Source organism: Tetrao urogallus (assembly GCF_951394365.1).
Source record: "Tetrao urogallus genome assembly, chromosome: 4".
Lineage (NCBI taxonomy): Eukaryota > Metazoa > Chordata > Aves > Galliformes > Phasianidae > Tetrao > Tetrao urogallus.
The window spans coordinates 17,963,712-17,977,658 of NC_136817.1; the positions used below are offsets into that span (position 1 = coordinate 17,963,712).

General features: G+C 36.8%; 1 protein-coding gene across 1 annotated transcript in view; it reads left to right on the forward strand.

Annotated features, from left to right (window-relative positions):
• Positions 1 to 13,947, forward strand: part of COL25A1 (collagen type XXV alpha 1 chain) — a gene marked incomplete at both ends in the record, with an annotated part of 291,350 nt that overhangs the window by 150,986 nt on the left and 126,417 nt on the right. Inside the window, one exon of the mRNA XM_079535114.1 lies at positions 1,044 to 1,070. Coding sequence (XP_079391240.1) covers positions 1,044 to 1,070 — 27 coding nt within the window. The remainder of the gene's footprint in view (positions 1 to 1,043; positions 1,071 to 13,947) is intronic.

Consider the following 13,947-nt stretch of genomic DNA (forward strand, 5'->3'; position numbering starts at 1 on the left):
GAAAGAAATATTAGCTTTCTCAATTTCTTTTGCAGTCTTCCCATGAAATACAAAGAACAACCATAAATCATGATACAAATGATTTTCCTGTAGTAATGATAGCGAGAGTTCAAAATATGCCTCATTATTAATGTCTCCAACTTCAACTCTGTTTCAGTGTAGGTTCCCTTAAGGAAAAAAAAAAGTCTTGATTGCGGTAGTATTAATACAAACCTGAAATAGCTCAGAAGGCTGACCCATTATTAAGAAATCTCATTTATAATCCTGAGTCTCATATACAAAACTGCCTTACAGTACTTCAGTAAGTACTACAGTACTTCGTGCTGAAAGTCAGTAAGGGTTTAACTTTCTACAAGCCATTTAAAAAGGTGGAATCTTTAATTTGCTTTTTGACAGGCAGGATCTGGCTGGGAGCAACTGTTGCAAACTCAATTACTGTTTTCACCTGTAATACTGTGGCAATACTTTTCATTTAAAATAGCAAGCATTTGTATATGCTGCATGGTACTCCATAGAATTTAGTTGTACCCTGTATTCTCAAAAGATACTGCAGTTATTTTATCGGTATAGGATGGCTGTGTCACATATAACAGTCAAAGGCTGGGGCTTTCAATTTTTTTTATGATGAGTTATAGCATTCTCAAATTTCTTCTTTGGCACCTGTGTTCTAGCGGTAGCCTATGTATCTGTTATCTTACTGACTAAGCTCTACAACATTTTTTCTTCTAGCTACATATTGCCCTTCAGTCTATCTATATGGATAATGCTCTTCATAATAACAGGAATTTCATTGCACATCGAAAGTAGTCGGTAGCCTTTTCTTTAAAACATTTAAGTTAAGATACCTGACTTCCATTGCCAAATCCTTTTTTTCACAGCATAGTACCTATTTCATATTTGTTGGCTTGAAACATCTTCACATAGCATAAAGTAACGGACATACAAATTTTAATTTGTCAGTAATGTATGCTTCGTGGTTTTGATGTCATATGTCATGGCTGTGTTGTTAATGTGTGTCATACCATTTCATCTCATTCAACCAGGGTCTACCAGGGCGAAATGGCTATCCGGTAACTCATCATATCTTTATGAAAGCTTGTATCACTCTAAAATCATGTTGCTAGTTTGTTGTTCTTTTCCTTTCTTTTTCGTTTGTTTTGCTTTATTACTGTCAAAAGGACTGTTCTCCTGCTTCTCAGATGCCTACAAAACATAAGACTTTCCTTTAAAAAAAAAAAAAAGTTGAGAATTAAAAAAAAAAAAAAAGAAAAAAGAAAAGAAAAAAGAAAAACCCCCTCAGTGTTAATGATTTATAAATGCAATGTACTACTTGTTTGACACCTTACGTATTTTGTGTTGAGCATCTTCATTCTTGCATACAAAATTAGTTTTTCATTGGAATTAAAAAATTCTTCTAACAGGTTATTGAGTCTCAATTTTCTGTATTAGAAAGCCGTTCAGCTGGCATATGGAACCTTTAAATCCTTTCTTTCAATAGTGTCCTGCTTCTCTTGGCCACCTTCTTCAATGCATTTCGAGCAGAATAAAATGCTATTACAGAGGTCTTAACAATTGGCTGCATAGTCTCTCACAGACTAATTTCACAGTAACGTATGTACTTTTCTGTCAGATTCATTCGTATCTTTGAGATTTGTTGCCTGAAAATTGTAATATATGAAATAATGCATCTTCCTAAAATTGACTAACAATGTATTTATTTTCCTTCAAGTAGTCAGGCAAGCTGAATGCAGTCTCACAGTCAATAACTGTATGCCTAGTGTTGTGTGTTTATCAGAAACCAAGTGACAAAATGTGTTAGTGGTTACATTTCAGAGACAGTACGTATGTAGAACTTAGTGACTGTTCAGGCAGAAAGAGGTCTTACCTGAAGCACTTGTATTGCATGGAAGGCCTAGAGTGACATACCTATATAGTCCAATCAATTGAATAATTTTTCAGCAACTTTTAAAAATGTTTTTTTGTTGGTAGGTATATACTGCTTACATACCTTGAAAACCTGCAGGTGCAGGATCATTTGAATGCTTTTCCCAGGGTGTCTGCTGTAGTTGCAGAGTTTAGTGAGAGATGTTACCAATGAAATATCACCTAGTGCGTAACTTTATAATTATAAGTAGCTGAAAGTCAGCTGGTGAGGAGCTGATCATTAGTATTAAGAAACCTGCCAGAATGTACTGAAACCATTAAGTTCAGAATGCACATTATAATGATACTTAGAGTGCTTAATCTGCATCAATGTGTGTGTTTAAAAGAAGATGCAGTGAAAAGCTTGACATAAAATACAAACAAACAAACCCTTTCTTGCTCATCATCTAACTGTGAGCTTTGTACTGAGATTTGGATTTAAAAGAATAAAAGGCTCCCAGGGACAGAAAAACTGCCCTTGGGTTGGTGGAAATTAATGACCTTAAAATAACAAAGTTATGTTGTGCGGAGCACAAAAGCCTCATAGACTTAACTTCTTGGCAAGTTAAGAAAGTGATTGAATGCATCAGCGGACTCTTGCACGTTTTGAAGGCCCTACGGGGACAGTTTGAAAATATTATTTTCATTAGCGCCTGAACACCCAGTGCTTTGTCCTGATCCAGCTATTTTCTTGAAGAGGCTTGCTGCGGGATCTGAAGACAATGGAGTCTCAAAGCAGTGTTGCTGAAATGGCTGGTTTTAATAGCGGCATTGTTATGGGCAAATTTTAGAGTGAATGCTTTTCTCTGCATACATGTCGCCATCGATGTGTGCATATGCACATGTGCCTTCTTCAGCAGAGCTTAGCACCTACTGAACACTTCTTTCTCTCACTTCACCTGAAGATGGCTAGTAATAGAATTCTTCAGCACGGTCCTCGGCTGGCTGCTCAGACCTTTTCAGTTACAACCACGTCCTGCTTTGAAAGAGAAATATTTAACAGCAAGTGTGATGCACTCCAGAAGTACTTATACGGTCTTGTAAAGCTCTATGAAAAGACTATTTGTGTTTAAAGTTTTATCTCTAGAGTCCTATTTAACTTCCGCAGAAGTGTTATTGCTTTAATCTTTATTAGATTTTCTAGGCTATCCTATGAGGATAGTGATGTATACCTACCACATGAAACCTGAAAAAGCTCTCAGCTGAATAAGCCAAAATGTAACACTGTAGTTGTACAAAAGCTAGCAGCCGTTTTCTCCAAGCCTTAGGTTTTGAGTGTTTGTATGCATTCTAATTTAACATTACCTTAAGACATAGTAATATTAATAGGAATTTCAGTGAGACATCTAGAGAGAGATGCAGTAGCAAAAGTCAAGAAAAGAAGCTGGACATGCCTCCAGTGTGTAACAGTTGCGAAGGAGCTTATAAGGCAGTGGTGTATTGATTATGTAAGACACGACAAAAAGCCTGCAGTGTTATGGGTCCTTTTTTCCTCATTAAGAACTATGGAAAAAAAAAAAATGGAGGAATCAAATTCAGAGTTTTAACTCTTCCAACTTCAGTTTAAAATTGGAGTAGACTATATCTCCCTAAATAAAAGAGAACAACAGTGTGGGTAAATATTACAGAATGAGAAATGGGTCTCTTATGACCATTTCAATTAATAAATAAGGCTGGAATTGCAACTAAAGACTAAATAAGTTCAGCTGTTTGGGATTGCAGTGAAGTAACTATGTACACAAGCGTACATGGTGTTCTGTGGGGGACAAAGAGCTATTAAAAGGATGCCTAAATTGATGGTTCCTCTCCTGTAACAGTAAAACAGTATAACTTTACCAACCTTGAGATGCAGAGCTTTGGGATCTCACCTATCTCTTCATTTTCAGTTTTCCTAGATCTTGAAATATTCACTTAACTCTGTTTGTTGTTGAAGATAAACTGGCACAGGACAAGAAGAATAATTAAATTATTCTTAGCCTGATACAATTCCATCTAGCTAAGAAAATGTCATTGGCATTATGAATCTGATTTTTGTAAATGTAAAGATAGTCTCAATGTATCATAAACCAAGTGTGTATCCTGTTATGTAGAGAATTCCAGGTTGCTTTTAGAAGGCTCTAATTTCTGTTTCTATATGACTAATGATAAAGGAAATTCCAGGAAAAGCAGAGAAGGGCTGTGAAAGGATTTGAATGTGAAGAAATAGGCGTGATATGGAAGAATGTTAAAACCACTGTTGTGAGAAATCAATCAGAAAAAGACATTTTACTGCCTTGCTGTGTTGCTTAGTCCTTGTCATACTTAGTATTTAATTGTTTCTCGAGGTAGAAGAGATTGCAGCTGTGTGGATAAGTATGAACTTAGTCATAGAGTATTGTGAACCCTTTACTCTTCTTTGCTCTTGCTTTCATGTGTCTCTGATGCAATTATGCATAATACATTTTGTGGGCAGTTGGTAAAGTGCACCTTTGTGAGGACAAAGCATTGAGCTTTCATTCTTTAAATTCGGTTCAGCAACCAGGCATGGTTATGTTTGAGGGCTTATTTTATTTGCCTGCGTGTGACTTAGAAAGTTTACACACATGGAAATATTACTTTGGAGGCTTTTCTCCCTCCTGTTTCTGCCTCCTGTGCATGTTATCAGGCGGCCTATGTCTAAGAGGATCTTTCTTATTGAGGCGTGAGGTATCAGGACTAAATCATGTAGGAGCTGCTAAGGATCACAAGTATGGTGTATGGGTATGAAACATCAATAATTTGACTGTTACCCAGGATTGAAACTGATTATTTTTTTCTTGGAAGAGTTTTCATAGGTTGATCCAGTCCACAGAATTAAAGGAATATCAATTCAGTTTGAGTTACAAGTATCTTGTGTATTTAAAACTGTGACAAAGTAAATTCTAGTGTAAGAAATAGTGTATACTTACTTGATGCATGAACTTTTCTCATCAGAGTGTCTAATCGGATGCCTGCTTTTCCAGTTTCTAACTTCTCTGTTAGTGTTGCCTGGGAATTTCAAACAAATAAAAGCAAACAAAATTTTGTATGGCTAGACATACTTTCACTCGTTTAATAGATTAAATGTGCAAGTCTGCCAAAACAAGGCAATAGGATTTGACTGGACTTTTTCTGTCGGTTCATGTATATCTAGGAGCCTTTATTCTGCAATTTTATGTGTAAATAAAAAATTCAGTTTGAGAGCTTAACAGTGGTTAAGCTCAGACTGTTAAGCTCAGACTATGGCAGTCTAACCATCTTTACCTCAGACATGGTATTTCAAGTAGCTGATCAGTCCTTCTCTTTGTTTGCAGTACATTATAAATGTCTAAGCTCAAGTAGCAGCTATGTCAGTTCCTAAGTTCTCCCTTTGGATTTGACCTGGTGATCCGATAGAAGTTTCTGTGTGTCTTTTACAGCATTTCTTCTTCTGAACAGGTGTTTCTGTGGACCACCTTTTATTTTTGGCATTTGACCAAAATAAGGACTTAAAAACATATGTCAGCAAAACTTCAGCAGTACATTTCATATTTGGAGGAAAAACATTGATAACTATTTTAGATTTCAGAGTAATTCTTTAGTCTAAATTCACAGGAAGTTCAAAGCATCTGGAATCTCAAGAGCTTCTTTGTGCTCAGTGTTTTTAGTATATTTTCTCAGTTCTATCTTTTTAGCTTGACAGAAGTGATTGGCTTGGGAAACATGAAGTTTTCAGGTGACCCATCTGCCTATTTGTTCTGAAAGCACAGAGAATCCTCTGCTTTCCTCAGGAAGATACAGTTGGTCAGCTGCACGTCTTCACAGGTTACTGGGTACACCATTTCTATTAAAGAGCTGTGTACTCCTTGCTTATTTTTCCAAAAAGTTGCCAGCTGATAGTGGTGCTTAAGATCCAGCAGAGAATGTGTGACTAGTCAGTATAAATTAATATGTATAAATGACTTTCTTACAGCTTTTCTTCTTTCACATAACCACTTTCCATTAACACATTGGTTGCAACAAAATCATTACTCTTAAATTCTCTTGCTGTGCTCATCAGCGTGCTGCACATGTATCACTTTGTTGATTGAACCTTCCAAGAACTTACTTTGGCCTGTCTAGAGTGTAATACCAATGTTATAGCCTAGTTGCCTTTTTAGGCAACGCAGAAGCTTGTAAGCAGTTGCTAAGTTTCTCCATTACTATTGAACTACAACAATAAGTGTTGTAGTCCACTCTAGCACACAGAGATGAGCAGACATTCTATGGCTGTAGGTGAAAGATGCTTTCAGCCTTTTCCATGGATATAACTGTCAAGTTCAACATTCAACAATAGCTGTAGGAGTGTAACTTTTTTCTGGCTATATCCATGTTATCTGATGTGAGCCTTGAGCAAAGTTTTAACCGAGTATGAACTTGCCTTGATACTGAACCACAGCTATATCCTAATTGCAGTTTTTAAGCTGCAGACTCAAAAAATTACGTTCTGGAACTGTTAATATTCATATAGATAAGGGATAAAGTCAACTATGGGGGGGGGGGAGAGGGGGGAAAAAGTGGGCTACACCCTTCCAGCTTGTAGCTTTCGATATCTTGTAGTATAATTTAATGGGCCTACAGGGGTAAGTTATGTCAATGTATCTATTTCTAGAAAAAAAACAAATGATAGCACCACAAAAATCTTCCTAATATCCATAATGCAGTGGATCAGAATTTCTCAGTGATGCAATGCCAGGAGCAGCCACAGTTTCACTCACTCCCAAAACACTTTTCAGTCTTAAAAGCGACAACGTACATTTACTGTGAAGCAGGTTAATTATAATATTTTTATGACCTCTGAATCAATGAGTCATGTGTAACACAATCCATTAGTCTATGTGCTGATTTTTGTAGTGATTTAAAATAATCATAAACTTTACTTTAAACAGAAAGGTTTGGGATCTTTTAAGCTTACAGTTGCTATGATAATCAATGCTACGTATCAGAACATGTTTATTAGCTGGTCATAAGCCAATTACCGTTTTCAAGGAACCATGGCTTGAATCCTATCATCTGTAACAGTCATTGATAACCAGCATATGAATTGAAAATGCAGTCTTTACTTCTGATCTTCTGATCTCTGTGGAGAATGCACAAAGTGCCCCAGCTTATTCTGTATCATCTGTTGCTGTGATCATGAACTAACTATTACCTCATCTGTAAAACCAACAGGGAAAACAAGAGGAAATTTCCTAATTTGCAGTTATAAAAAGAAAGGTGACACAGATCAACTAAAGTAGAAACTCCACATGATGATTTCAGAAAAGGATTGGGCTGCAATATATGCCTGCCAACATTCAATATTGTATGTTCTGATTCAAAATAATTTCTAAAATATTTCAGTCCATTTTCTATATGCCATAACCAATAAGGATATAAAGTTACTGTCATAATATTAAAAAACAAAACAAAACAACAAAAAAAAGATACCTAAGGGCATTAATACTAATGTTGGCAATTTTTACTGTAGTGGAAATGCTAAGTTATGTCCTGAACCAGTGATTGAGCACCTGGTAAGAAGGCAGGGCCAGCGCAGGTGTATGCAATGTACTTGGCAGACCAGAAGGAGTGGAGCCAGGATCCACCCCTTCCCAGACCTCATTTAAGGGTTGGTGGTGGAGGTGGGGGTTTCTGTCTGGACATCCTTGCTTCTTGAGGCCTCCTGAAGGTAAGCAAGTCCTTTATTTCTGCGCCCACAGATGTTGTGTTTGAGCAAATTCTCACTCATTGTAGCCTGGAACTTTGCTGCTCTGCTGTCATTGCTGTGCTTTCTATTGCTTTGCAGTTACCATTTGCTGGAATCTCCAAGATTGTTCTTTAAATTAGTAATTCCCTGCTCGCCTGCATGGGCAGAGAAACAATGTCTTGCAAAGTCCACCTCTCTGTATGGCATTTCCTACGTGTTAGCATGTCATGAGTGTTGAGCACCATAACACTGGAATACTATGGGCCAGAGTGAATTAGTGTAAATTTCAGATTCACAACTAATGTTAATTTTAATTACTGTAATTCCATGTATCTGTTGGGTAAGTACAGGGTTATTGCTGATGGAAGGTATATGTGATTTAACAACTGAATATCTTTTTAAAGTATTTTCTTTCACAGCTTTTAAAACTACCCTCACTTTCATAATTAACTTGGTGTAGATAGGGAAAGGAATTAAACTTGTTTGTCACTCACTTAGTAGCAATGATATTTTGGATCTCTGGTCTACTTTACTGACCTTAGTTAAGCTGCTAAGTAGGTGGCACACAGAAGGCTTTGATTAGGATTTTCACGTCTATGCTTTGGCATACGTAATTAACGTTTGAACTGTACCTAACATTATTCATACTTGCCCTTCTTTGGGAATCCCACTTGAAATTTCCCAGTCATTTCCTTTCGACACACATTGCAAATCTCCAGTGTAATGGAAATGGCTTTTCTTAAGAAATAAACTACCTCTGAGCAAAATTATGTGTTCCAAATGTTTTCCCAACATATGCATGGATAGGAATTGCAGCTCTGGGCTTCATTTCTTAAACTGTAGCTGTGAGAATCGTGCACAGATTATACAGTGAATACCCAGCGATAGTTAAAGGTGCTGCTTACAATTTACCCAAGTTGTTTGATTTCTCACCACTTTTGAGATTTAAAGGAAACTTAAAATCACTGATTGTCCTTAAAGCTGATTAAGGAACTTTCTCCCCATTGGAAATCAAACAGTTTTTTCATACACCTACAGTGGGTTACATGCTGCTTAGCATCATCCAGTAACTATACTAGAAATAGTTTGGGCTAGCATTTATCAGGATAATAATGTTCTTAGACACATGTTTTCATGCTTCTTTTTTAATGTTGGAGTTTAGGTGATAGAACAAAGCCTTTCTCTGCTTGCGGTGATCTGTTGGTGTGGACACATCTTGCCTCTTGCATCACTAGGATGTTGTTTGGAGTGCCTCTATTTTCTTTTATGAAGAGACAAATTCTCAGTTATGTCTGTGCATACCAAACTCAAGATTAGTTAAAGCAGTCACATTTCTGAAAGCAAACATGCTTGTCTGGTAGGAAAGAGTTATACAAGCAGTGTGGAATGTCTACTGGAGGTTTTTTCCATGACTGTAGTATGCAGACCACAAATCACCCTCACAAAATTGTGGCTGTTTTTCTTTCTTTTCTTTTTTTCTTAAGGCAAAGCAATTAATGTTAATGAAAATAGTATTAAGATCTGCATGTATCTTGCAGAAGATCATTGTGGAAGATCTATTAGAACATCACTGTAGCTATCCCTGTTTGTTACAAGGGAGTTGGACTAGATGACCTTCAGGGGTCCCTTCTAACTCAAAGAATTCTATGATCATTAAGAAGTCCATTGGTTTATTTGGTACAGATCTGTTGCAGCTATTTCCATTTTAATTGAGAGGAATTTAAACATTTTCTTCTTTGCTTCACAAAAAGAGCACAAAGAAGAACAGTCATAACGTGCGAGCACTCATGTTGAAAGGAATATTAATTTTCTTATGTAGAATTTTGTTGGTTTTATGTGATGTTCATACCAAGATCAACTGCTGCTTACTTATGGTTGGTGAGGCTGGAATTCTTATCAAGTTGAAGTTGTAGGGGAACTGCTAGGTCATGGCTTGAAGTGGTGATTGAGCACCTGGTGAAGGGGTGGGGCTGGCCCAGGGAGCACAGGCAAATTGTTTGCACCTGGGCTTCCCAGCTGTCCAGAAGGGGTGGACTGAGAGTAGGGACACCTGGACTCATATACGGGCCAGCCACTGAAGGGAGAGTATCACTTGGATCTAGGTTGTTTTTTGAGAGGGAGTGCTATGTACTCAGAGGTTCTTTGACTTTTTGGGTGATTGGGTGATTCAGTTTTCTTTCTGTATATAACTGTTGGTTTACCTGGAAGTATTTTTCCTGCCATCATCAAGATCCTGTCAGAAGGGATTTAGCTGCTTTGTGAGTACAACAGAAGTAAAAGCAGAAAAAAAAAAAAAAAATTGGAAGATGATAAAAAATACTTTCTGTAATAGTTCTTCATTTTACTAGATCAATTGTGAACAAGTAGTTCAGTAACTTTTTTTGTGCATAAAATCCTTGTGAATGAGGTTTCTGTTTTTCATTCAGGTAGTCTGACTTATTAGCTATCCTTCAGTATATTTGCAATGTGGAAATGATCTCAACATTTCCACTTCCAGCTGTGGGAGTCAATTATCCTAACATTTTGTCCATTCTGTGAATGATAGGATGATCTCTTATTTTAGCTCTTTGCCCCTGAAGTGTGGAAAATGTGATCTGGTATTACCATTATATACAAATTGTTTCTCTCTAAATGGGATTGGAAAGAAATTCTTTTTTTTTTTTTTTTCCTTCATGTGTTACCAGCTTTTGTAAGAGTTCTTTTATGAATCTGAAATCCAGTTACATCAAATGCAAGTAATGAAAATGTTTATTTAGATGTGTTCGTATGTGTGTCCATGAAACTTAGAAGAGTAGTAGATAAGAGAAAAATGGAGTGATGAAATTAGAATAATGGATGAATGTTTTAGGATTTTGAAAGTTGCTTCACTCAGTGATATTCTGTTTTTGGATTTATTTGTTCACCTCTGAGAAGCTTCAATTTTAGTTGCATAATTTGACTGAAATGAGATAAGAAGGATTTACGTGATTTGCTGGAATATGACCTGAAATGACATAATAAATACTTGAGTTTGCAGGTTTTCTTGGCTGGGGGTGTTTAGTGGAAATGCTAAGTCATGGCTTGAACCAGTGATTGAGTACTTGATGGGAAGGCAGGGCTGATTCAGGGGAGATCAAGTGCATGCAATGTATCTGAGTGACCAGAAAGTATGGAGCCAGGATTCATCTTTCCCAGAACTCACATAAGGGTTGGCAGTGGAGGCAAGGGTATCTCACTGGAGATCCCTGCCTACTGGAGGCCTTCCAAAGGTAAGAAGCTTCTCTTCTTTTATTTCTGTGTTTATGGCTGCTGCATTTGGGCTTGTTCTCATTTGTTGCAGCCTAGGATTGTGCTGCTCTTCTATTATTGGTGTGTTTTCCATTATGTTATAGAATTACAGGGTGGGTAGCCCATGTTCTACGTTGATGTGTTTTCTGGGTTAAGTGTTTTGTTGGCTGGTTTGGATAGTAATTGTCAAGAAATAAGGAAGAACTTATAACTGCATGGTTGAGACTTTGGTACTGCTTTGAGTTGAAGGACACTTTCAGTATACAAGTAGGAGTATCTGTTTGATTCGTAAATTAGGAAGCTGTGAACAGCATAGATACGAGCGTGGAAAAACTTAATAGTTTTCTAAAGTTCTTAAGGGGGAAAACAGCAACCAATTTGAATGGAAGTTTTAGTGGAGATGCACTCTTGTTCTCTAGTGTCCAAAAAAAAAAAAAAAAAATCAATTTTTCATATATATTCCAGAAACACATGGAAGATATTTGCAGGGAAAAAAAAATAATTGGCGTGAGAAGTTTAGAAGATGGGCCAGTATATATCTTTTCACCGGTAAAAAGGAGGAAAGCTGCAGAACTAGTTTGAAGCAGCGTATTGCTGCTGGATCTCTGAATTAAAATGATAGGATCCTGCTGGCATCCATTGAGTAGCCTCTTGTCAAGCAAACCAAAAATCATTTTAGATAAACTATTTGGCTGGTGAATGTATGGCGCTAGGTTTTCTTTTTCATGGCTGCTTTATTGAGTTATTCTCAATTGGCCCTCTTTTCATCCTTCTTTGTCTCTTCTTCTTTTCCTTACCACACAGTGTGGTTTGTAGTTTTTTTTCTAAAATATTTTGGCAGTCACGATGCTGCATCTACATTATGCTTCTCCTTATAAGGTTTTCTTTATTATTATTTATAATGCTCAGAATTTTTTTCCCCACTAACTCCTTTGCTTGCTCTTCAATGAGATATTGGAAAAGCAAAACACCTTGAGTTTTCCTAATAACTTACTGTAAAAATTCTTGTAGAAAGGTTATTTTAACTCAAATATTGTCTCCTTCATTATCTCATTAACTCTGTGATAGACAAAGTCTGGATATTTGAAGTATCATGAGTCTAGTATGGTCATCAGGACTGTCTGAGGTCAGTGGGACAGTAAGGTAATCCGTTAGCTTTCCAGTTAAAATAATAACTAGTAAAAGCACAAATTTGCAAATAATTCTGTGTGCATATCTAAGCACTTTCTATACCTTATTATGACTAATCATTTCGTTTTCATAGTCACAGTAATGATGATTACTTCTAGAAGCCAGTTTTGGTGCTGATAGTGGTAAGATCTATTGGAAAACTTTACTATAAGGACTAGAAATAATCTTTTCTTAAGGCATGCTTTTTTCATTGATACATGTCCTTTTCGTAAATTTGGGGAGATAAAACAGTTGCATCATCAGGTGCATCATCAAATACTGTATGGGAAACACTTCAGGTGGAAAGAATGGAAAAGGTAGTGCACTGAATTCTGCTGTATTTCTTAAAATGAAATTAGCTTTTTAAGTGTGTTCCACAGGTTTTTCCATCGTGATCTACGTTTTTAGAGGTTGGGTTCCAAGTCATTTCGGAGGGAGCTGAGTTGAATACAGCCCAACCATTAAGGAATGGCTTGGGTTGCAGTATATTTAAAACAACTGTAGTAGTTTTAAACTACCTGCATGTGCATTTCTGTCTTGTAAGTCTAGGTAGGTACATGACGCAAGTATGGAGCACAAATTAATGAACCTGCTCTTGAGTTTTGTTAATTTTTCAAAGATGATGATTTCACTGAAGGAAAGTAAAAAGTGGCCTGTACAGGTAGTTGTAGTAGTAGTAGTAAAGTCTATGGTATTGTATTACTTGCCAGGAAACTCTTTTTTTTTAAAGGGCCTCAATTTCCCTAAAATAAAAGACTTGTAGAAACCAAAAAAGAGATTGTCTGAAAGAATTGAAATGGATTTTTTTATTTTATTTTTTAAAGACATCAAAACAGTGTAAGGCACATTCTTCCTTAGTCGGCCTTCTGCAACTAAGGGGACTTCTATGGTAAGACAGTAAGGCAGAGGGAGGGGTTCTTTAGAATTATTCCAGAAGAACAAAAATCTATTGTCATGTCATGTATTGTTGTCATGCCACAGCTGTTAAAACAATCAGTTTCTTCCTGAACGCCAGCCAGCTAATTTTTGAGAAGTGGTATTTTTCAGTTTATTGTTTTCTCATCAACGTGGCACTAACCACATCTAATACATTCATACAATGTCACTGGCATTGATGGATTAGCCATGTGCTTTCTATCTGTGGATACAGGAGTGTCAATTTCTTTGAGAGAAACAAGAATTGTTGGGTAAATGGTAGTTCTGTAGGTAGGTTCCTAGTGCTCAATTAACCTGCTAAGCAAGGCTGGAGTTCAGTAGCATAATGAAGTATTTTTGTAATGGATATGTGTAATTCTGCAACCTTTTACAAATTGCTTTTATGGATAGATGAAGCATATGGGGGGGGGGAGGTAAGAACACAATTTTCAATACCGTGCATGTTTTAACAGCATGCACTTACAGTGTGCCGTAATGAATGGAGTAATGTCTGCCTTAGTCTTTTAGAAAAGTCCATTCCAGTTTACGTCTGCTCAGTTTTCTCATGCATTTTCACATATAGATTTCAGCAGGAAGAGCAGTCATATCGCTCAGATACTCAAAAATGTATCTGCACCACAAGAAACTGTTTGTCAGATTTCCTGCATAAACTATGAGAAACGAGCAGAATCTCAGCAATTATTTTTCAGCTGTGAAATGTGCTTTTGAAAAGTGACTGTAATTTTTCTTGCATAGAACTCTTTGTAGTCCCATATTGTTACCATATGCTGTGTCCCTTTTTTTGTAGTTCAGCTGTTCTGTGAATAGTCAAACACTGAACAGTTTTTCTTTCTCCAAACTACTGACCAGCCCATTTTAAAACTGCAAGGAAGTTCTTACAGTGTTCAAACTTCATGCTGGACTCCAGGCTCAGGACCTTGTAATCTAGAGTGATATTGCTCCAACAAAAA